Here is a 26005-nt window from a genome sequence, read left to right on the forward strand (position 1 = left end):
CTTCCTGAACAGTAGCACAGCTCAGACTAGTAAAAAACTCAGGTCTTTCATGAGGATGAGACAGGCTATGAGTACCCATCCTTAGAGACTAAAAGTCACTTCTGAATTCATTCATATGGTGGCTGAGTGCCAAAAAAGGGGCACAGATCTAATCACCCTGGGGGGAGAAATGACTGCCAGCTGCAGTGGTCAGGATCAGCTCCAAAAAATAGCGGGTTTAATTAGAGCAAAGTCTCAAGGGAAGGGTAGACTGTAGAGGGGGAGGGGACATCCCCAGGGAGTGATCAGGATGGGCAGGAGATACATGCAGACAGCCCAGCAAGGAGCAGCCTACAATGGCTGAAGCCAAGGATCCAGGTGGATAAGGCTAGCTTGGGGCCAGATTATGAAGGGTTTTAAATGTCAGGCCAAGGAATTTATCAGGAGAATGAAATGATCAAACAAGTGTTTTAGGAAGATTTCAAGAGAGTGTGCAGGATGAATTGGAAAATCTGGAAGCATGGCAACAATTAGGAAGCTGTGAGATTAATTAGGCTGTTGTAGTAGTCCTGTGTGAGCTGATAAGGGTGTAAATGAGCATAGTGGCAGCAGAAATGGAAAGGGACAGCTGCAAGAGACATTGTTAAGAAAGAATGGATGAGATTGCTGCCTGATTGGATTGGGGACCCAGGGAGCTCAAGGAGTCAAGATGACAGCACAGTTTTGAATGTGGGCGACTGGTAGTACAATGAACAGAAAAAGGGATGTTAGAGAGGGAGCTGTTTCAGCAGATGTGAATTCAGTTCCACACATGGAGAATGTGCATGATATCCAAGTGGAAATGTCTGACAGGTCACAGGAAATTTAACACTAGAGCTCAGGAGAGACAGTATGGTTGGTGATGAACCTGGGAATCAAATGCAGAGGTGATAAATGAAGTCACAGAATGAATGAGATCTCTAAGGAAAAGCATAAGCAGTGAGACAAAGGACCAAAGCATGACCTTCGAGGAATGCCCGCATTCAAAGGATTTATAATCACAAAGCTGAGTTTAGAAGTGCCACCTACATGCTGCATGTCTTCACCACTAAATATCAGTTTAAAGTGTATATCTGAGAAAGTCAAGCAACACAGCATTTTTATGTTATAGTAGGAACCAAATTATAAACATGCCTCTAAACAAATCTGGCTGATATTCATAGAGAAAAAAAGAATAAGTGATACAGTGAACATAATCTAGAAGATTAGTGGATTTGATCCCACAAGGATGAGTCAAGCAAAGAAAATAAAAACTTGTGAGAAATATTTACTAATTTTAACACAAGGACCAAAAAATTTACCATGTTTGCAGTGCACTGTCTTCCTGAAGTATGAATTCAAACTAATTCATCAAAGTATTTTTAATAAAAGCTATAGTAAGTATATGCTGGCTCAAACATTTGTGAAGACAAGTTAATAAATGAAAGCCACCCAGAGTATAGTAACCCACACCACCCTTAGTATGCAAACAAAGTATCTTTTCTTTTTAATGTGTACCCCTAGTCTTTTTACGTGAAATATTTACTGTATATTGCATTTCTGACACATAAACTTATTTAATATAAGAAATGACACATCATTTTTTATTCTTTGTAATTGTGAAGTAGACACACCAGCTTCTGAAACAGGAGACTTCGATTTTTACATGTTCTTATATTTAACATGTTTAATTGGTATTTTATCATAACAAACAAATTTAACATACATCAAAAGCAGTTAAAAGATAGAAACTTCCTTTCCTTTGGACATCTGACTGTTAAAAAACAGGAACAAGATTTACAAATTACACAAAATGAGCTGCATATGTAATAATGACACGGAGTTATTGAGAAAATACTAGTTTTAGTTGTTTCCAGGTAAAGCAGTCTCTAGTAACATGTCAACCCCAAAAATGCATGCAATTGCTAACTAGCCTTAGATATACTACATATACATGTAAGATAATAAAGATGGAGAGTCAAGCAAAACTTACAAACTTGGTTATTTCATACTTTCCAGATATTTTGAACATATCTAAGAAATTTAAACAGATATCATATGATTTTAAAGGGAATTCAATACAATATTATGGAACAGTGAAACTGAGTTATTAAAACCAAGGCAATTGTTTTCTTGATGTCTTCAGCCTCTTAACTAAGACCTAATAGTTTAATTCTATCAGCTAAATTTAACCCAAGAGTTGACTTTTTATTTTTATAGTTGTTTATTTCTTAGTTTACAGTCTTTTATTCCTATCAAGTCTTTGAAACCGGTGTGATTTTACACTTACGGCGCATCGCAATTTGGACTAGGCGTGTTTCAAGTGCTTAACAGCCTCAGGTGTTGCTGTATTGAACAGCACAGGTTTAGAGAGACATATAAAGAAATGCACGTGCCTATGTGATTTCAAACCATGGTCGGTGATATGAAGCAAAGGTGAAAGGTACCAAGAGAGAAAACAGTCAGGGGATCTGCGGGAGGTGGGAATGGAAGGAGTGGGGGGAAGGGAGAGCTTCTTTGGGAAAGCAACATTTAGGCAGAGCCTAGAAGGGTGCTGAGGAGGGTTGGCTAGAGTGGGGCCGGAGTGTCTCAGGCAGCGGGAGTGCACGGAGGCCCTGGGATGAGAGCTGAGAGAGGGCCAGTGTGGCTGGGGCATGGAAGGAGAGGGGCAAGGCAAGACTGGAGTGGAGGCAGGGGCAAGGGGGGCAGAAGGAAGATCAGGCAGCATCTTTCAAACCATGTTCAAGACTGTGAACTTCATCAAGAGCTGACTTTTTAAACATTAATACCGTCAAACCTCTTCCAATAATATTTTTTAAATGCATATGAACTATTACTTAAAAGTTTATCTCATTTCTTTAAATATGGGCCTTGGGCTAATTTGTTGAACACTGGGGTAATATAAACACTAAAAAAAATAAGCAATTTGCTTTTTAAAAAAAATTATTTATACTAAATAACTCAACTGAAAAAACAATTTTTGTGGGGAGGAATCAAGCAGATGATTCTTATTTGGGGGGGTTACAGTGAAGAAGGACTCAAGGGGGAACTGCACTGTTTTGGCCAACAAAAATCTGAAGGATTGCAGTTTTTTTCTGAAATGATAAAGTAATGTTTCTTGGTGTAGAAGATATAGGGCATACTTTTACAAAGAAGTTTCATAATAGCTAATTTTTTGTTAAATCTAAAGTCTGTAACATACACATATGTATCTTATTTCAGAAGAGGCAGTGACTCAGAGATACTTAGATTCAACTTCTGATTCAGTCAAATGAAGTCCAAAAGTTTGGAATTAAATGACCCACTACTCGCCAAAAATCCACAAAATATTCACACCGGATAGACCAAGATTAACTCTCCTATAAAGAGAAAAAAAAAAGTTTTAGTGGAATTGATTGCCCAGCATTAAAGGTCTTTTTTCAAATAACTAAAATAGGAGTCTTTACAAGGGGTACATGTTTAATTAACATGTAGTGCTTTTCTGAAATAAGTTATGTTACACATGGTTTATCAGGTGAATTCCAGAAACAGTAATTACTTTCTTAACTGTGCTTAAAACCCAAATTTAGAATAAATGGACTTATGGAGTGTTGAAAATTAATTTTTCAGTGGACCTCAAGAATTATTACAACAGATAGAGTTAAACAGGACAATTTTAGCAAGTAGGATATAAGTAGAAGTGTCAATTAAATTTTTAAAAATTGAGGAGTTAGAGATGCTAGGCCTCTTAGAGAATTTTACCTGTTCAAAAAAGGTCATTTCATCAACTATACCAACACTGCAAATGATAAATTTCAATTTGATAGAAAAAATGTTTTAATTCTGGCTTGATTGTATATGAGACTAAGCATCTTTTCATGTTCATTAACCATCTGCACGACACTCTTCTATGAAAGTCTCTCGTGTCTTTGACCATTTCTTATATTTTTCTTTTCTAATTAACGTATATGCTCCTTATACATGATGGATATCAACTTGGCTTTGCTCTAAATGTTGAAATTATAAGTCTTTGTCTCAGTTTGTCATTTAGTTTTAAACTTTATTTATGGTGTCTTTTACTGAACAGGACACAAATTACTGTGCAGTCAATTCTGTCTAGGTTTTTTTCCCTTTTGGATGTAAAACTTTCATCTCATTCCACTACCGCACAAATATGTGGCATTGAACTGATAATAGATTTGTATTAAACTGCTGTGTTATGGGCATGATTCCAAATGGTCTATACTTGAGCCACTTGCTTATTTCCTTTAAGCAAAGGAAATTTCCTTCCTTTAAGGTATAGGACAGCAGTTTTTAACATTTGATTGTTCCAAAATGTATTAAAAAGATTAATCATATTTTAAGTTAATTTCAAAGACTTTTCCCTTGGTTAAAAAAAAAAAAATCCCAAATAAATAAAACACAGATTAGTTTTAGTCTAAAATGTTTCATTTTCCACATGTAAGTTCCTCATTCAGAGAAGATAAGCACTTTAAATATTATACCAATTCTTTTGGGTCTCTGTGTAAATTACTGCCCCACTAAGATGTTACAGAAAACCCAAATGAACTTTTTGGCCAATCCAATACTTTTACAGATTTTACATTTTTATGTATATGACAAACTATATATGGTACTCAACACAAGCTTCATGCTGTCATGACAAATCACTTATGTATCAAGTATCAATTTAGATTTTTAGAGAAAAGATAAATTTTCAGTTAAAACCAAAAATTCATTATTTATTTAAAATACTTCTAAGTTAATTCCTCACTTCAAAATAGTCTTCCAGAAACACTGTTAAGAATTACAAAACAATATATTTATAGCACATTCCATCTTTCTAATACATGTATATCTTTCTAAATACTGCTAGAAAATTTAGGAAAAAAGTCTGTATTTACTGACACAGAAGAATATCCAAGATATACCATAAGATTAAAAGGCAGGTCACAGAGTAATATGTTTGGGTACAATATATTTTTAAACAAAATGAAAACTAAAAAAAATCAACTTTCCCCAGAAAGGAGTCTGAAAATGCACACCTGAAACTGTTAACACAATGGATACCTCGAGGGAGAGTTGATCAGAAGAGAGAGTTGATCAGAGGGGAGTTTTCAATGTCTAGTTTATACACTGCTATATTGTTTAAATATTTCTATATTGAGCATGCATTATTTTTGTAATTAAAAAAATAAAGAAAAAAGAGCCATGGTAGCATAAATATTCTTTAACTCAGTATATCCAACGCATTATTTCAACGTCATCAATATACAAAATTATTAGAGATATTTTACTTTTTCTTTTTTGGTACTAGGTCTTCAAATTCTAGTCTGTGTAGTTTACACTGACAGCCCATCTCAATTTGGACTAATCATGTTTCAAATGCTCAATGCCACATGTGGCTGGCGGCTGCTGTATTGGACAGTGGAGTTCCAGAACCTGTATAAAACAGGGCACCTATAAAACTGAAAAGAAGCATGCATACCAAACTGGAACAGACCCCTGATGTTTTCTATTCAGCCCTTCCCTTTACATTTTTTTAACCTCAGGTTACACAGTGCAGGCAGAGATGGACCCAGAACACAGATTTTCAGACTTCCAGTCCTTGCATTACCAGATTTACCCAGCATTAGCTGAGGTCCATTTACTTCAAATTACTACAAATATTATTTGAAGGACTAAAATTTCAAATCATCTAAATAACAAGACAGCAATTTTGAGTTTATTGTAACAGTATGTGAGCTTCATTACTAAGTATTTAGAATAAACAAAGTAAACAATTTCAACTGACCATTTTTCCATCCCAATTAACAATATTATGGAACTGGTGCTGACTTAGTCTCTCTGAAAGTGTAAACATTTTGCAGAAGGCTTTGTGTCTGAAGTGGGATAGCTTGAATAAATAGAACTCCAGTTTTGTTTTTGTTTTTAAATTTTAAAGTGGCAAGAGCCTGATATATCAGGGTTGTTCCTCTGGGGGACACAGCTGTAAAGCCAATGATGTGGTCAAATTGCCTTTTTATCAATGGGGAAATGGAGGTTCCAAGGAATTACTGTAATGGACTTGCTCAAGATGGCAGAGCTGGTTAGTGACAGGGCTGAGCTAGTACTAGAAGCCATATCTCTTACTGTTCAGTCCACAAATCTTCAGTATATGATGCTGCCTTCTGCAGCATCTGAACATAAGGAAAACAGTATATAAGTTAAGTACTTGTATTTTTAAAGCATAAGTACTTACCCAAGCATTCCTGACTCTTTGGTCTTTATGATGTAGAGGAACATTAATAATGTATGAAACATATTATTTCGGCCCTGGAACAAAGACAAAAAATACAGCAAGATTTAAACCTAACGAAACCAAACCATTCAGCCTGATAGGTAAATGCGATCCTATCAATTTATATTCTACTAACTCGGAATTCCATGTAATTCAGCCTTTCATTCATTCATTAAACAAAGTGCCCACTTTGTGCTAGGAAGTGGGAATACTGTGGTGAATAAAACAGAGAGGATCCATGTAATTGAGGAGCTTAAGGTCTAGTAGGAAAGGCAGACAGGAAACTCAGAATTACAATAAAGTGTGATGAATGTTATGAGAAAGAAGAAGGTGTAGGGTGCCATGGGAACATATGCATTAAACCCAGAGTGGTGAGGCAAGCAATGCCTCCCTGAGAGAGAAATTTTTAAGTTGAGACCTGAAAGATGAGCAGAAATAAACACATTGGGAAGTTCCCATACATGGGAAGCAGCATTTATGAAGGTCTGGATGGGAGCTATTCTGAAGCTGGTACCCCTGTATCCTACACACAAAAAATACTCTATCCCCCAAATTAACAGCATAAACAACAATGCTGGAATTAAAAAACCTTTAATCACACTTCAAAATACATTATGATATATGTTAACAGTGTAAGTAACATATTAAATGTAAATTTATTTTATCTACAAGGGACTATGAGGCAGCATTTTGCCAGCACTAAAATCAAACTATTATATGTAATTTCTGGTCTGTGAAATAGCTCCTGATTTAGATTTTCAATTTACTGATTAACTTATACCTGCTTATTCTGATTTAGTGTTTTTACTAAAAAATCTTAGGATATATGATTTTTAAAGACAGTGTTTCTTTAAAAAAAAAAAAAAGGATTTGCATGGAACTTGAATGGCCCAAAATATTTACACTTACAAAGTTGAAATATTAAACTTAAAAAAAAAAAAGAAATATTCTCTTCCGGGTATCTGATGAAGTGAAGGATACAATTTATGATTATAGTCTATGTAAAATTTCTTAGTATAGATGCTGGTAACAAAAATAACTGCAAAGGTCATCAACAGAACTGATGTTTGTAATCAAAAGTAAAATACCTGGATAGAAGTGTAAACTGGTACAATCATCTTTTTGATAACATATTTTAACAGCCTTGAAAATATTCTATAACCTAGAATTCCATTTTTGGACTTCAGGCTAAAAAACTACCCAAAATGCAGACAGCTATATGCATAAAGGTATTTATGATAATGAAGACTTAGAAACATCCAAAATATCTAACTGTAGGGGAGTGGTTAAATAAATTATGTTATAATTTTATTGTGAAGTTTTAAAATAGCCATTAAAAAGTGTTTTAACGAAGATTCTTAAAGGCATGGAAAATTATAACATTAATTTTAAAAAGGATATAAAACTACATAAATAATATGATTTCAACCCATAAATAAGTACAGAAAAAGACCAAAATGAAATTTATCAAAAAAATTATACCAAATGTTAACAAGAGCTTCCTGTAAATAATGGAATAATGAACTTTTCTTCCTTTTCTTCATAATTCTCCAAATTAAGCACATGTTACTTTTAGAGTTTTAAAAAAAGGGATACAAAACTAGCATTTTTTCCCTAATTTAAAAAGTTTACCTATTCCATAAACAAGAGAATCTAATTTTAAAAATATTAACAAAGCAAGTCATCCATGACATTAGTAATAGCAACTGCTACATTTAGAAGTACCTTTGGAAGACTGTAGAAATGACGCTGGTAGATTAGCTCATAATGGGGAGGGTTGATAGCACTCTGATAAATGCAAAAAACATTCTCATTTGTCACGTCTGTAAAGGAAATATGCTACATTAAAAAAACAAAACCAAACCACTAGATGTATTTCATGTGAAAAGCTCAATTCATCCTTTTAGGAGAGGTTGTTTATACCTGGTTTATTTGGTGTCTGAACAAAGTGCTGAGAAGTAAATGTTTTTCCATCAGGGTATTTAGGATGTGGAGGTAGTCTGGAATCAAGGTAGGTGCAAAACACATGCATGATGATCTGAAGACGAGGAAACAATTTTTCAAAGTCAGCATGAAAATCGATCAAGTATGTATGTGGTACTTTTAAAACATGTTTATAATGACTCCAATTTTTTTTTTTTTTTTGCGGTACGCGGGCCTCTCACTGTTGTGGCCTCTCCCGTTGCGGAGCACAGGCTCCGGACGCGCAGGCTCAGCGGCCATGGCTCACGGGCCCAGCCGCTCCGCGGCATGTGGGATCTTCCCGGACCGGGGCACGAACCCGTGTCCCCTGCATCGGCAGGCGGACTCTCAACCACTGCGCCACCAGGGAAGCGCATGACTCCAATCTTTAAGTTTTTCTCCAAAGAAAGAATTAGCAAAAATGTTTTCAAGTGGTTATATCTGTAAGATGAAATCTATGAAATGAAAAGATTAGAGCAAGACATTCCTAGTTTTCTGTTAAGGGGATCATTCACACCCATATAGGTAATTAACAGCAAAATCAAAATAAAATACACATACATTCAATTCTGAATTTGAGTACCAGCATTTAAACTTCATTTTCACACATAACAGTCACTATAAAAAAACAAACATAATTTTGAAAAACTCTTAAATGCTCCGAAACTTTATACTCTTTGATTTCATAAATCTAATTCTAGGAATCTTTCTTAAAATCATAATCCTAAATAAGAAAGAAACATGCATTATGTTACTCCTGGCAGTATTATTTAAGACAGAAAAACAAAAATCCCTCCCCCACTACATGTTTCCCAAACTTTTAGGTCCAATATAGGAGAACAGTTAAATGACAGTGTGTAATAGTGCAAATAACACTGAAAAGTGAAAAAAAGCAGGAGACATAATTTTACATATGGGATTATTATATCTGTATCGATAAAAACATTAAAAATAGCACAATATAAGTAAAGAAAAAAAAAGAAGAAAATATACCAAAATATTAACAGTGGTTGGGTTAAGATGCTGGTACAAAAATTTTGTATTTCTACTTAGTTTCTAAGTTCTTTTCATTTATTTTATTTTCATTTTTATTTATTTATTCATTTATTTATTTATTTTCTTTTTTGGCCTCACTGTGTGGCTTGCAGGATCTTAGTTCCCTGACCGGGGATTGAACCCGGGCCCATGGCAGTGACAGCCAGCACTGAGTCCCAACCACTGGACTGCCAGGGAATTCCCTCTAAGTTCTTTTTAATATTCATTTTTATAATGGAAAAATAAACCCAATAACAAAAATGTCAAACTGATAAAACTGGGGACTTACAGCAGAATCAGTGGGCAGGTCTGTATCCCACTTGCGGCCTTTGAAGTCTCCACCTCTATTCCATCGAAATGAGCTCATACAGCCTCCTTGGGAAAGTTCTGTAGCAACAAAGGTAAAATAAAATAAGCTAAGAATATACAAGAAAGAAGGAAAAAAAAAAGGCTAAGGGGGGGCTTCCCTGGTGGCGCAGTGGTTGAGAGTCCGCCTGCTGATGCAGGGGACACAGGTTCGTGCCCCGGTCCGGGAAGATCCCACATGCCGCGGAGCAGCTGGGCCCGTGAGCCATGGCCACTGAGCCTGCGCGTCTCAAGCCTGTGCTCCGCAACGGGAGAGGCCACAACAGTGAGAGGCCCGCGTACCGCAAAAAAAAAAAAAAAAAAAAAAGGCTAAGGGGTTACAATAAGGAAAGTATAACATCTAAAAACCTAAAAACCTGATCAAAACATGCAGACAAAGAAATACAAGATATAAAAAATTAAATAGCACCATGGGGACTTCCCTGGTGGTTCAGTGGTTAAGAATCAACCTGCCAATGCAGGGGACACAGGTTCGAGCCCTGGTCCAGGAAAATCCCACATGCTTTGGAGCAACTAAGCCCGTGTGCCACAACTACTGAGCCTGTGCTCTAGAGCCCACGAGCCACAACTACTGAATTCCTTTTGCCTAGACCCCGTGCTCCGCAACAAGAGAAGCCACTGCAATGAGAAGCCCGTGCACCACAACGAAGAGTAGCCCCCACTCGCCACAACTAAAGAAAGCCCACGCGCAGCAAAGAAGACCTAATGCAGCCATAAATAAATAAGTAAGTACGTAAGTCATGATAAATGTTTATTCCTAAGTAAGTCATGATAAATGTTTATTCCTAAACCTCAGTCCAAACCTAGACTAGAGAAGGGGCAACATTACATTTTCAAATTAAGATTTATGATAAATCTAAAGAGTGAAATACTATTTCTAAAACTTGTTTTAGTGATGAGAACATTTTACAGAGTTTATCCAAATAAATGTAGGGAGGCATAAAGAGAGTATGTGGGAGTACCAGGGAGGCTAAATTTCCTGAGTCTCAAGTCAGTCTCCTCAGAAGATCATATTTCCCCCAAATAATCAGAATATAACAGAAATATAAAGAAGCAACGTATTACATATGACTTATAAAAATCGAAAGAAATAGGATCGGCATGCTGAAATTATAAAGAATGTCATTGTGGCATCCATTCTTGGTAGCTTAAGAATAGAAAATGAGTGAAATATTCATGTGAGCCCATTTAGCTCATATTTAAGTTTCCCTATTTAGAACAAAATTAGTAATTAATGTATTCAAGGCTAACTACATTATTTTGACCATTTTTAAGCATACAGAATATAAAACTCAAAAGTTGTTCAAGTATAAGCCTTAATAAAGCCATTATTAAATACATATTTATAAAATAAGATCACACTTCAGTGATACTTATAATTAAAAAAAAATTTTGTTCCATGTTACCTGTATAAAATTTCAAACTAGTGAAAAAGCTCTCATTTTTTCCCTCTTCAAATCAATAATTACCTTTGATCCTTTCAAACAAGTATTCCTGATTTGGCGTGAGGTCTAGATACTGCACGATTGTATTTAGAGTTGGAATGAGTGGAGCTTTGACCAGAGCAGCCTGCTTCAAGCTAGTAATACTAGCCTCTGTTAAAATTAAAACACACAGAAAACAGATTATTCCTCATGTGGATCTTTGAAAAAACTTCAAATGCTCTTCCTTCAATAGATGTTGAAGGAATAAAGGAAAGCAACGATAGTTTATCTTAACAAGCTGCATTATCTACTTTACCTACAAAATATTTGATCATTTCTGGCAAGGTGGCCAGAGTTAAACAAACACATGCATACTCCAAAAACAGCCAAATCCATTTTGCCAGATCTATAAACAACTAATAGAAGATTTTTGTGGAGTATATATAAAAAGACACATGAGAGCTTTCAAAATCAGGTTGAATTAAAAGTTGCCCATTATGCCAGTGACAAGTGAACACTTTTTATGAGTGATTTCGCTCATCACTTCATGAAAGACAACTATCCAAAGAAATGAATAAACGAACAAAAAGTTTCAAAATGTACAACCATACTAGTAATACCCAATGTTGGGAAAAAGGCTTTCTTATATGTGACATTATTGCTAGAATATAAATTGGTATAAGCTTTTTGAAGGGTTATGTATATTAAAAGCCTTAATATATTTATACCTATTGAACTTACAACTTCACTCCTAAGAAATTATCCTAAGGAAATAATTATGAATGTACACAAATATTTAGGTAAAAGGACATTTACTTACAGCATTATTAATAACAGCAAAGGGAAACTCTTCTAAATTTTAAATAATAAAGATCAGTTAAATACAATATATTACATACATAAAAAAGAAATACAAACTAGCCATAAAAATAGTACTGGAGAATATTTAACAAAATAGAAAAAGTAGAGGGAAAAAAGCAGGTAACAAAACAGTATGACCCCAATTTAATTAAAAATATATACATACATATGTACTATTTGCTCAACTCCTAAATATACACTTTTCACATTTTAATGTTGTTAAATTATGGTATAACTTACCATTGATATATATAGTATCATAGTATTTTTCTCCAAAAGGAATAAGTGATTGTGATTTAAAACGATTGATTGTGGTTATCTACTGAAGCGCAATCATGGGTAATATTCTTTGTGTATTTCTGTACTTTCCAAATTTTCTACAATGAACATATGCATGTTGCTTTCACAGTGATAAAACAATGTTATTCTTTTTTAAAAAGCACATCACACTGGTAAAAATGTTGTGAAACATAACATATTTTTATAGCTTATAAAAAAGCTCAAAAAGGATAAGCATAGGTTCAAATAACATTACCAAGAAAGTAACCTTCTGACTTTGGAGTCAGAAAGCTCTGGCCTCAAATCACTGCTCTGTGACACTGGGCAAGTTACTTAACCTCTCTGAGTCTTAGTAGTCTGATCCATAAAATGTGGCACTAAAAGCTAGCTTTCAAGGTTAATGTGAGTGTTGTATACATTATATACAAAATATACGGATACTCAACACGTGGGTACTTTAGTGATGCACAACACTATACTTATTCCAGAGAATAAAGACTGATTAAAAAAAGATACCCAAAAGCAAGTAGAAAGTGTTAATGTGCAATCCAAAGCCCTTACATATTTCAAAGAGAAATTTATTCTCTAGAAAGCTGATTGACTAAAATATTCCTTATTTATTTTGAAACCTAATTATTTAACACTAAATAAGTTATAGTGTATATATACTTTAGGCAAATTATATTACACAAAACCTTAATAATTTTATTTTTAGCAGATAAGAAAAATGTATTTTTCTTATATTGAAAAAAGGGGACTTTAAATTAGCACTGTACACATTTTTTATGCTTTGTACAATTTTAAATTAATATCTAATAAGAGACTTGTATCTTGAATATATAAAGAACACCTACAACTCAATAATAAAGAGACAAGTAACCCAATTTAAAAATAGGTAAAGGGGAAAAAAAACTGGGTAAAGGATCTGAAAAGATATTTTGCTTATGAAGATATATGAATGGACCAGCACATGAAAAGATGCTAAACATCATTAGCCATCAGGGAAATGCAAACTAAAAATACAATGTGATACCATTTCATATGCATTAGGATAACTGAAAAAGACACATAATAACAAGTATTGGCAAGGATGTGAGAAACTGGAGCCCTTATACACTGTAGGTGGGGATGTAAAATGGTGCAGCTGCTTTAGAAAACAGTCTGGCAATTCCTCTAAAGGTTAAACATGGATTTACCATATGGCTTAGCAATTCCACTTCTAGGTAATACCCAAGAGAAATTAAAATATATTCACACGAACATTTGTATGTATGTGTTCATGGCAGCATTATTCATAATAACCAAAAAAGTGAAAACAACCCAAATGTCAATCAAATGATGAACAGGTAAACAAAATGTGGTAGATCCAAACAATGGGATATTATTTGGCAATAAAAAGAAATGAAGTACTGATAAACACTACAACATGGATGAACCCTGAAAACATTGTTAAGTGAGAGAAGCCAGTCACAAACGACAACATATTGTATGATCCCATTTAGATGAAATATCCAAAACAGGCCTATATAATGAGACAGAAAGTAGGCTGGTAGTTGCCTAGGGCTGGAGGATGGGTGGTGGTTGGAAACGGGTCTATGGGGTTTCCTTTTGGGGTGATGAACTATTCAAACTTGACTGTGGGGATGGTTTGCACAACCCAAACCTTTGAATTGTAGACTTTAAATGGGTGAACTGCATATATCTCAATAAAACTGTTATATTTTTTAAAAAGTGATATTATGGACATTTAGTTTTTTTCTTCACCTCAAGATAACAAAAGGTGTTGTTAAACAGCCCATTACAAGAAGAAATTTTCCACTTGGCAGATTCACTGAAGGAACTCAAACGCTGGGCTCTATTTTCACATACCTCCTATTTGCAGCTCTGGACAACCCATTCGCCTCATTTGTGTGCTGACAGACTCAATCTCTTGTACAAGTGGCACTAATATTGTCTCATTGATCCACTAGGAAGAAATGAGGTAATGATTTTACACACGCAATTTTAAAGCATTTCTCAAATAATTATTTTCATGAAACTATTTTTGCTGTCTTGTACTTGAATATTAACAGAGTATAGTGGAAGAGAATGGAAGTAGCAGCTACCTGAAGTCTAGAGAGAGATAAGTAAATATGCTAACGGAGTATAACTTGACAAAGTTATATTCTTAAATCACATATGCCTATTTTTTAAAGATATAAAACTTTCAGCTACATGTTAAGTTTTTCTTAAATTCTTCTTTCTAGGATCATTATACTTAGCTAAAAGGATCATCTTCAGTTTACAGTTCTAGGGTAATTATTCACACATTTACACATGTAGCATTTATACTGGTTTGTGATTAGTAGAATAGTTTTTAAAACTAAACATAACTTAGATTAACATTACATAACATAACATAACATAGATTAGCTCTCAGCAGGCTCACTCAATCCCCTAACCATGTGGAAAACAGATTTTACTGTATTTGAAACTAGTTTGTGAATATTACAATATTCACTTTAGGACTAGGAATTTCAAATTCCACTTTGCATGGCTGATATCAAACTCATTCTGGGATGTGAAAAGACTGCCCAAGGAAATACCCCATCTAGTTTTTGTGTTATGTGTTTTGTGTTTGTTCACAGCAACTTCAACCACCATTTCTGTTTCCACACTTCTGTTTAACCATAAAGTAGAAGGATGAAAACAAGCTTCAGATCAAATACAAGTCTATACAATTCATTATAAAATTTTTGAATTAAAAAGCCTCTGAAAATGAAGTGTTTTTATAATTTATTTAGCAAGAAAATTTGATATACTGGCAAGACCTGAACTGAATTCCTGTGAAGCTATTATTAGACTTTATCCTACCTAGTGTGACAGTTTATATGCTCTGCTGCAGAAACATTAATGTGGTTGATTACTGAGTACTAACAAGACCCTGCTACTGTATTACAAAATATATGGTATATGCATATACTGCTTTTTAAAAAAAACTACAAAAAACCCTAAATTTCAGAACATTGTAGCCTAAGGAATTCAGATAAAGGACTGTGTTTGTATTTCTTCTAAGCTAATACTTCTGACCAAGACTTTATAAATATATTAACATTTTTAGATAAGCCTATGAGTGGAAATAAAAGAAAGTACAGTTCTAGGACATCATTTCACTTGTTCATTCTTCCAACATTTATTAAGTGTATCCTACTTGCCAGCCACTCCTAGCCTGCAACAAAATTATCTACTAGCTCCAGGAGAGAGATCTAGGCCTCATTCCCAGAAAACCTGATTGAGTAGTTCTAGGGCTGGCTCTGGAATTCTTATTCAAAAAAGCCAATCAGGCTTCTGGTTCAAGAAAGTAGGCTACTACTTTCAGCACTCCTTCTTGATACCCTATTTAAATTATAGTAAAAGAATAAAAAAGGGGCTTCCCTGGTGGCGCAGTGGTTGAGAATCCGCCTGCCGATGCAGGGGACAAGGGTTCGTGCCCCGGTCTGGGAAGATCCCACATGCCGCGGAGCAGCTGGGCCCGTGAGCCATGGCCGCTGAGCCTGCGCTCCACAACGGGAGAGGCCACAACAGTGAGAGGCCCGCGTACCGCAAAAAAAAAAAAAAAAAAAAAAAAAAAAAAGAATAAAAAAGAACAAGTGATTTCAACATATTTCTAGAAACTATACAGTGGGTGGATGAGTGTTGAAGGATCAGACAGTGGAAGAAGCGGCAGCCTCTACAGAATCTAAGTGGAGGGGCTTCCTGCAGTGAAGGAGGGGCCAATTCGCCCCCCTGGAATCCGGACAAACGGGTACTACAGAGAACAACAGAAAGAGGCAGGGTTGAAACCAGGGAACTAACTCACTCTGTATATGCAAGAGCTGGCCTTGCCAACCTCTAGGCCAAAGATTAGAAGGTTCTTCTTTAGAAAAATCGAAGAAATTGATATACTCTGAAGTAGCTTCAAGCATATGTTATGTTCTCTAACTCTGAAGTTTTCTGACATAAAGGACCTCATTTTTGCTCCCCTCACATTTCTAGACACATAACAGACTGACAGGAAAGCTCTTTGAAAAGTAAAATTGAGATGTTGGGAAAGGGAAAATCTTAGCAACTAAATACACTGTTCCTTTATCCACTCAAAATACACTGATTTGCTAAATACAGAAGGAAAAAAAATCCCCAAGACTACGGACACTATATGGTAAACGTCATGTTTATTCTTATATATGTGCCACACATATTGTACTTTTAATAATACTTAATTCTGATATTCTAATAATTAATATCTCTAACTGATATTCTAACAACATACTTTGTACATTAAGAGGCACTAATATTGTCCAAAGAGTAATGTCAGAACTTACATTTCTGAACTTGGCTGTCCATGAATCCATATGATCAAGAAGTTGTCTATTCATAGTCACTCTTGCCCAGACCTATTAAAAATGTTTAAAATGAACAATCAAATAAAATGCCAGTTATCAATCATTCCTTCCCCCACCCTCAGAAATATTTGGAATACTTTGGAAAAAACTTCATGAATATCAATACTGATCTAATTAATATGCAGTAGTTGCAATTCATGCACACATATATATTTAAAATTCCTTACATTGATATGTTTGAAGAACATTCTTCTTGCTTTTAAGAACAAAATTTAAATCCTTTATTTGCTTTTAAACTGATGAAGTTACAGAATATCAAATGTTCTAATCTAAATGTATTTCAAGAGCAAGAGTCTTGTATATGCTAATAAGTACAAGTAGATACCTGAGATACCTTTTCAATATAAATGAGTGCAGAAAAATGTTTTAGGCAGGAAAGTAATGTTAACTATGTGTCATAAAGAGTGAAACGTACAATATAATTCAGTTTTGGGTACACAAACTTAAGGAGTCTTTCTACCGTTTAATGTGTGCCAGATTTATGTTTCTAGCCAGTAGAAGTGGAGGTTACAGAAAAAAAAGTTCCAGAAGAAGAAAAGACTTTCTAACAATCTGTAAATCATAAATATCAAGTCATTTTTATTTTCCATTTACCTCCTCTGCAGCTTGTTTAGAACTGAGATCAGCTTCATCTTTGTTAGCACATGGGGCCTGAGACCTACAGGCAAGCTGATACTGAAACTTCTTTAAAGTTTGTGCATAATCCCCCATAAAACGACTGTGGTTCCAGAAAGTAGGACTGGTGGAAGGCGAAGTAGAATCTGGGCTTCCTACAATGATTAATTTAAAGATTATCAGTGTGTTGTAGTAATTTTGATATCTGGAGCTGCTATATGAACTCTGGGTATCCAGGAATCTGGATGGCAATGGCAATCAAAGACAAAGCCTCGGGCTTCCCTGGTGGTGCAGTGGTTGAGAGTCCGCCTGGCGATGCAGGGGACACGGGTTTGTGCCCCGGTCCGGGAAGATCCCACATGCCGTGGAGCAGCTGGGCCCGTGAGCCATGGCCGCTGAGCCTGCGCGTCCCGAGCCTGTGCTCCGCAACGGGAGAGGCCACAACAGTGAGAGGCCCGCGTACCGCCAAAAAAAAAAAAAAAAAAAAAAAAAAGACAAAGCCTCCTCTCCTCCCTGCTCCCAACGTTCTCTCTTCTTCAGAGAAATGGAAAATTAAAAAGAACATTTTCTGAGCAGTATCACTTTGAGAGCCATATGCTCTCTAAGTGGCTGAAAGTGTCTGTTTATTTTTGTTGTAAAATTAAGCTTGTTTCATTCTCTAAGACTTTCAAATGATTCAGAGAGAAACAAAAGACAAATTTCTTCAGGAAATAAATAGGCTAAGGAGTTCTTGCTTGAATTCTTGGAAGCTCTTTCTGAATGGGATAATTACAGCCTCTTATTAATAAACTAGTCTTTTGGCTAGCAGCTAAACTCACTCTTCCCTGTACTACACTGTGTTCTATTTATAGTCTGTAGTAATTCCTGCCTTGTATTAAGAGACCATCTGCTGATTACACTTCTAAATTTATAAATTTACTTTTAGGAAATGTAAATAGTCAAATTTAGGGACTTAATACTACAGAGGAATCTACCACAGTAGTTATCACACTTTAAGGCCTGTTTCTTTTTCCAAATAAAATTTGAGCTCTTTGAGGGCAGGGAGTATTTTTTTTCCCGAGCATCTAGCCCAGTTCCTGAATAAAGAGCAAATTTTCAACGACAACTATATGATACTTATGAAGAGTTTATTTTTTCAGAGTTTACCTGATATCAAAAGTATCAATTAATATTTTATGCCCTCACACAAAAGTCACAAATAAAAACTAGTTTTTTTTTATCTTAGCAGAATTTTTAAAAGGAATGACTGTAAAATAATGAAACTGTTTTTCTAGTGATGTTTACAGGCACAAAAGACGAGAAATCATGAAAGGAATATGTGGCAGTATTTCAAGTCACAGCATCAAAACCTTGAAGGTTAGCCAGTCTTGTGCTAGTAGCACTGGTGAAAGTAGTTTCATGCTGACATGAAAATAAATAATTACATATAATAAATACCACACTTGGGGTAAAAAAATTTCAAGTAGGACTTCTGGTAACACTGACTTAGAGGAATGAATTAATGTCAAGAAAAGAAGTTTTAAACAAGCACAAATGATTTAATAAATAGGGAATAAAAAAGGAAGGTAAGAGACATGGTCATGATAGAGCACAAAGTTTATCCTATTTTGATTAATTATTTTGACTATTAACTTTGAAAATGATAATCAAGCTTTCTGAGAGAAAACTTGAACTAAAATTTCAATAAAGTGTGGCTTTAGATGACAAAAGAAGTTTTATACAGATGACAGAAATATGTTTTTATATCTGTTGTACATTAGCCAAAGTACAAGGAAAATATATATAGCAAGTGACACAATAGGGCTTTTCTGTAATGACCACCACCACCAAAATAGCACAAAACCTGTAGCTGGAGAACCACAAAGACCAAAGAATCAAAGCACAAAGAGATTTGGAAGTCTGGCAACATAACAAATCAGGTAACCTGAAACATCTCCAGATATATATATGCTTATCAAATAAAATATATAATTTAAATGAATAATGGAGCTTGCAATAATGTAAGAGGAAGAGTCACTGGCTAAAAATGAAGAGGGAATTGAAAGTCACGGTGGCCAGTGGCCTGCATGTGAGCTGATGCCGTGGCTGCTCTGGAGCATTTTGTAGGCTTTGGGAAACCTATCAGCTTTGATTTCAGTGCCTGGGAACTGGAAATGTGGATACAGGTCCAGGAGAGGTAGACAGCTGGACTGAGACCTTCTTCCTGTCTCTATTCCCTGCACCCTGCATAGAGCCAGGAACCTCAAAGGGCCACATTCTCAGTGGATAAGGAAAAAACATCTGTCCACTGACACCAGGAAATAATAAGGAAGCTTGTCTCTCTTAGGCTGTTTAAAAAGAAACCCCCAGAGATTTAAAAATTACAGATCTATCTTCACATGGGTTTATAGTGCCCGTTTACACTCCCTGTGAGGTCCAGGAACCTCCAAGCCCCAAAATTACTTAAGTTAGTTCAAGGTCAATGATGTTCCTTAGGCACCCGGTAGAGGCAAATATAAAACTGCTGGCAGGAAACAAGGCTTCCATCCAGCCTGCCTAGGACAGAAAAAGCACAGATAAAATTCTTCTGAAGATGAGCTTACCAAAAACAAACAAAAATTACATAAATCACAGGGAAACATGTCTCCAAGCAAATGAGTCAACAAGAAAAAAATGTTAGCATGTAATCTCCAAGAACTTTAGATAACTGAACTACTTGACAGAGACTTTTAAAAAGCACGTTTAAAGTGATTGAGATAGGAAAAAGAATTGAAAATATAAGAACAAAACAAGATACTCTAAATCAGGCATATCTGAAAGAGAACCAAATGAAACTCTGAAAACTGAAAAAAGAAAAGAAGACAAAGAGCTCAATGAGTTAGTTAAACAGCAGTTCAGACACCACTGAAGAAAGAACAACTATCAGTTCAAACTGGCTAAAACAAACAAACTGTGGGGGGGCTTCCTGGTGGCGCAGTGGTTGGGAGTCCGCCTGCCACTGCAGGGGACACGGGTTCGTGCCCCGGTCCAGGAGGATCCCACGTGCCGTGGAGCGGCTGGGCCTGTGAGCCATGGCTGCTGGGCCTGTGCGTCCGGAGCTTGTGCTCCGCAACGGGAGAGGCCACAACAGTGAGAGGCCCATGTACCGAAAAAAATAAAAAAAATATTAAAAAATTAATAGGGTACAGATCAAAATCTCTAGCCAGAGTACAATTAACTTAGGAAAAAACAGATAACAAAGCCTTTCATTTCACACACTTGGAAATTAAAAGCAACACCAATCACCAATAATACTTCCAAACAATATTTCTAAATAACTCCTATATGTCAACGAAGAAATAAAAATGCAAGTCAGAAAATACCTGGATATGACAAAAATATGTAGAGGGTACATAGGGTTCTTTGTATTCCACTCTATAATTTTCGGTATCCTTGAAATATTTCAAAATTTAAAAAGAAAGAAAAGCATGTATCAACAAATAACAAGATAATATTGATTTGTTTCTTTGACATCTGTGGCACTTTCAGGCAAAATTAAATTAAAAATCAATAGAGAGATTTCAAGTGACACAAAGAGCCATGGTCCAATAATTGGCTTCCTCACTGTGGCCATGCTTTAGCACCTAATGTGCTTTCTGTGAAAGTTCCTGAGGGGGAAAAATCATTACTCGGCTCAATAGCCTAACTTGGTTTCAATAATAGACTTTGTAATAATCAAATCCACCCCAAATAGATTAAGATTTGCTAACACTGCTCCCCAAGGCAAACTAGAGACAAGTTAAAAAATGTTCCAAAAACAACAGCACTTCTGGAGTAAATCCATGCTCTCACCAGCCTCCCTGCCACACCAACCTTCCCAAGGACTACCTGAAAGGAGACAACTATCACTTCACGAAGCTCTGCTGCGGACCGCATCAAAAACAGTTTTATGACCTCAACTTTTAAACAAATTATAACTTACACGAAAAAGCTTTCAATAGTAATGTAGACAAAAGGTTCAAGATTTCCGTTAACTCAGCTATATTTTACATCTTAAATTTTGGTGAACTTAATTCTTCTAACTGAACAAAATACAAAACCAAAATGTATTTCTCTCCTAAGCTACACAAGGTGTATTACTAAAGGACTTAAACATTTATGTATGGGATCAAAGTAAAGGTTGAAGATAACGTAAAATGACACAAAAATACGTACAATAGATCTAAATAAAATATATATGTACCCAGCTTAACTCTATGCTGTTTCTCTTCTTCACTTCTAAGAAAAGTATCCAAGGTTCGTAGGTCTGTCATGTAGTCTTCTTTGTCAGTAGGGGAGTTGTAGACGGTGGGTGAAGAACGGTAGCGAGATCTCAATCCACTGTTCTCCACTGGTCCAACAGTGGTAGGGTATGGAGAAGATGGAGAGGGACTATAGCTGGCCAACTATACAAAATAAAAGAACTTTATTTTATTTTTCTTTAACTGAAATTTCTTTGTTTTGGTTTTTGACTTTCAAAGAGCACACACCAATTAGAATGGCCAAAATCCAGAGCACTGACAACACCAAATGCTGGCAAGGATGTAGAGTAACAGGAACTTGGATTCATTGCTGGTGAGAATGCAAAACAGTCACTTTGGAAGACAGTTTGGCAGTTTCTTACAAAACTAAACGTACTATTACCATAACAAACATCCTCCTCCTTGGCATTTACCCCCCCAAAGCTGAAAATTTATGTCCATACAAAGACCTGCACACAGACGTTTATAAGAAACTTTATTCGTAACTGTCAAAACTTGGAAGCAACCAAGATGTCCTTCAGTAGGTCAGTGGATAAACTGTGGTACATCCAGATGATGGAATGTTATTCAGCACTAAAGGAAATGAGCTAGCAAGCCATGAAAAGACGTGGAGGAAACTTAAATGCATATTACTAAGTGAAAGAAGCCAATCTGAAAAGGCTACATATTGTATGATTGTGGAAAAGGTTGGGGTAGGGGGAGGATGTATAAGCAGAGCACAAAGGATTTTTAGGGCAATGAAATTACTCTGTATGAAACCATAATGGTGGATACATGTCATATGTTTGTCCAGACACATTGACCGTACACCACCAAGAGTGAATGCTAATGTAAACTATGGACTCTGGGTGATAATGATGTGTCAGTGCAGGCTCTTCTATTCATACAACTCTGCAGCAAGATGTTGATAGTGGGGGAAGCTGTGCCTGTGCCGGGGGCAGGGGTACACAGAAAATCTCTTTTCTATTCCTCTTAATTCTGCTGTGAACGTGAAACTGTTCTAAAAATAGTCTATTTTCCAAAAAAGTAATATATGTATATTTTATTTTTTATTTTTTTGCGGTATGCGGGCCTCTCACTGCCGTGGTCTCTCCCATTGCGGAGCACAGGCTCCGGACGCGCAGGCCCAGTGGCCGTGGCTCACGGGCCCAGCCGCTCTGCGGCATGTGGGATCTTCCCGGACCAGGGCACGAACCCGTGTCCCCTGCATCAGCAGGCGGACTCTCAACCACTGCGCCACCAGGGAAGCCCTATATGTATATTTTAAAAAATGAAAAGCATGAAGAAAATAAGCCATACTTGTAACTCTACCACCTAGAGATACTATAATCCTTTTTCACATTTCATGTATTTTCAACTCTTTAAATGTACATATATGTTAATATATTTTTGTTTTTATATAATTGAGATAATACCCTTTAGCATTATATTGTTTTTTTAAAGTTAACAAGAATTTTTCTATAAAAATCCTTTGTAAATATTCTTACTAGCGATATAATACTTTGTAATACAAATCTATCATAATTTATTTTTACATTCTTATATTCTAGACATTTGGATTGTCTAAAATTTTTGGTTACTGTGAATAATGTTATGATCAGCATCTTTGTGCATAAATCTTAGCTTAATTTCTGATGACTTCCTTTAAGAGATCCCTAGAACTGAAATGACTTGACCAAAGCATATGAACATTTTTAATACACATTTCCATTCTATTAAATGAAAATGTTGTACTAAGTTATACTCCTATCAGAAGAGAATAGATAGGAATACCTATTTTGGTATGTGTCCATCAGCATTACTATTTAAAAATATTTATGATATATAAAATTCTAAAAAATGTATATTTAATTTGCATTTTCCTTATACTTATTAAGTTAAACACCTTAAAAATACAATTACTTGTCAGTAGTATTACCTATTATATTAACTACTTACTCCAGTACGTTGACAATTTTTTTTCTACTGGGGTTTCATGATCAATTTATATTAGTTTGTAATAAATTAAGGATTAACAAATTTTATAATATTTAATGCTGTTTACAAATAAAAATGTTAATCCTCTTCCACATTGATTTTTCTTTTATTTCAATTAACATGTTAAATCCTTATATATAGTGACTGTATTTGGGTTACTGTTTCATTAACTGGTTTTATCTTGCTCAAGGGGCACAATATTTTATGATTCATTTACATTACCTTATTTCACCCTCTCAGTAAGTGGTAAATATTATTACTGTATTAATTTTAGGTATAAGAGGTTAGGTAACTTCTCAAGATCATACCAGGACACCATTCCAGGTTTCTGACTCTATTCTGTTCGAAGGCAGTGATTTCCACCATTCTGTCTTCCAGGTCACTTACCCATTCTTCTGTCTCAGTTATTCTATTATTCCTTCTAGTGTATTTTTCATTTCAGTTATTGTATTGTTCACCTGTTTGTTCTTTAGTCCTTCTAGGTCTTTGTGAAACATTTCTTGCATCTTCTCAATCTTTGCCTCCATTCTTTTTCCGAGATCCTGGATCATCTTCACTATCATTATTCTGAATTCTTTTTCTGGAGGGTTGCCTGTTTCCACTTCATTTAGTTGTTTTTCTGGGGTTTTATCTGGGACATAATCCTCTGCTTTTTCATTTTGTCTAACTTTCTGTGATTGTGGTTTTCGTTCTGCAGGCTGAAAGACTGTAGCTCTTGCTTCTGCTGTCTGCCCTCTGGTGGATGAGGCTATCTAAGAGGGACTGGGTCTTTCTCTGGTGGGCAGGGCCATGCTCAATAAAACTTGTCTGCTGATGGGTGGGGCTGTGTTCCCTCCCTGTTAGTTGTTTGGCCCAAGGTGACCCAGCACTGGAGCCTACAGGATATATGGTGGGGCGGCCCCCAGGAGGGCTCACGCCAATGAGTACTTCCCAGAACTGCCGCTGCCAGTGCCCCTGTCCCCACTGTAAGCCTCAGCCACCCCCCACCTCTGCAGGAGACCCTCCAACACTAGTGGGTAGGTTGGTTCAGTCTCCTATGGGGTCACTGCTCCTTCCCCTGGGTCCTGGTGCACACAAGACTTTGTGTGTGCCCTCCAAGAGTGGAGTCTCTGTTTCCCCCAGTCCTGTGTAAGTCCTGCAACCAAATCCTGCTGGCCTTCAAAGTCAGATTCTCTGGGGATTCCTACTCATGTTGCCAGACCCCCTAACATGGGGCTCAGAACTTTCACTCCAGTAGGAGAAGTTCTGTGGTATAATTGTTCTCCAGTTTCTGGGTTGCTCACCTGGTGGGTATGGGATTTGATTTTATTGTGATTGCGCCCCTCCTACTGTCTCAATGTGGCTTCTCCTTTGTCTTTGATTGTGGGGTATCTTTTTTGGTGAGTTCCAGCATCTTCCTTTCGATGGTTATTCAGCAGTTAGTTGTGATTTCAGTGCTCTCACAAGAAGAGATGAGCACATGTCCTTCTACTCTGCCATCTTGAACCAATCTCCTCCAGTTTTCTAACTCTGGAGCTTACACTTCTAACATGTTTTATTGGATCAGAATGATCTGTTCATACAATAGCAAAATGTTGAAAACTGTTGAAGATGGGTAATAGATACGCAGGAGTTCACTATACTTGTTCCTTCATTATTGTGTGTGTTTGAAAATTTCCATAATCAAAAGTTTAAAAAGTAATTGTTTCTTGAAAATTTAAAAGAACTCAGTGGTAAAACTTCTGGGCCCTAATGTGTTCTGTGGATGTATTTGATTAATAGTTTTAAAATTTTCTTCCTTATTTAGGTTTTCTACTACTTTGTCAATTTTACCATTTTATTTTTTTTTAACATCTTTATTGGAGTATAACAGCTTTACTATGGTGTGTTAGTTTCTGCTTTATAACAAAGTGAATCAGCTATACATATACATATGTCCCCATCTCTCTTCCCTCTTGCATCTCCCTCCCTCCCTCCCTATCCCACCCCTCTAGGTGGTCACAAGCATCAAACTGATCTCCCTGTGTTATGCAGCTGCTTCCCACTAGCTATCTATTTTACGTTTGGTAGTGTATATACGTCCATGCCACTCTCTTTGTCCCAGCTTACCTTTCCCCTTCCCTGTATCCTCAAGTCCATTCTCTAGTAGGTCTGCATCTTTATTCCCATCTTGCCCCTAGGTTCTTCTGACCATTTTTTCTTTTTCTTTTTTTTTTTTTTTAGATTCCATATATATGTGTTAGCATATGGTATTTGTTTTTCTCTTTCTGACTTACTTCACTCTGTATGACAGACTCTAGGTCCATCCACCTCATTACAAATAACTCAGTTTTGTCCCTTTTATGCCTCAGTAATATTCCATTGTATATATGTGCCACACCTTCTTTATCCATTCATCTGTTGATGGACACTTAGGTTGCTTCCATGTCCTGGCTACTGTAAATAGAGCTGCAATGAACATTTTGGTACATGACTCTTTTTGAATTATGGTTTTCTCAGGGTATCTGCCCAGTACTGGGAATGCTGGGTCGTATGGTAGTTCTGTTTTTAGTTTTTTAAGGAACCTTCATA

At 36.0% G+C, this 26005-nt stretch overlaps 1 protein-coding gene across 2 annotated transcripts in view; it reads right to left on the bottom strand.

The window, feature by feature from the left end:
* Positions 1 to 1429: 1429 nt before the first annotated feature.
* The window catches only part of TMEM209 (transmembrane protein 209), a gene marked incomplete at its 5' end in the record, with an annotated part of 29042 nt that continues 4466 nt past the window's right edge, over positions 1430 to 26005 (bottom strand). Inside the window, 10 exons of one of the 2 annotated variants that reach the window (XM_079931193.1) lie at positions 1430 to 3356; positions 6218 to 6291; positions 7982 to 8079; positions 8180 to 8294; positions 9543 to 9640; positions 11089 to 11214; positions 14053 to 14149; positions 16524 to 16595; positions 17199 to 17374; positions 21421 to 21622. In XM_079931193.1, the coding sequence (XP_079787319.1) occupies positions 3302 to 3356; positions 6218 to 6291; positions 7982 to 8079; positions 8180 to 8294; positions 9543 to 9640; positions 11089 to 11214; positions 14053 to 14149; positions 16524 to 16595; positions 17199 to 17374; positions 21421 to 21622 (1113 nt within the window). In that variant the 3' untranslated portion in view covers positions 1430 to 3301. The remainder of the gene's footprint in view (positions 3357 to 6217; positions 6292 to 7981; positions 8080 to 8179; positions 8295 to 9542; positions 9641 to 11088; positions 11215 to 14052; positions 14150 to 16523; positions 16596 to 17198; positions 17375 to 21420; positions 21623 to 26005) is intronic. The other variant, XM_079931192.1, reaches the window with a different exon arrangement.

Source organism: Stenella coeruleoalba (genome assembly GCF_951394435.1).
Source record: "Stenella coeruleoalba genome assembly, chromosome: 9".
In the NCBI taxonomy this organism is placed as follows: domain Eukaryota; kingdom Metazoa; phylum Chordata; class Mammalia; order Artiodactyla; family Delphinidae; genus Stenella; species Stenella coeruleoalba.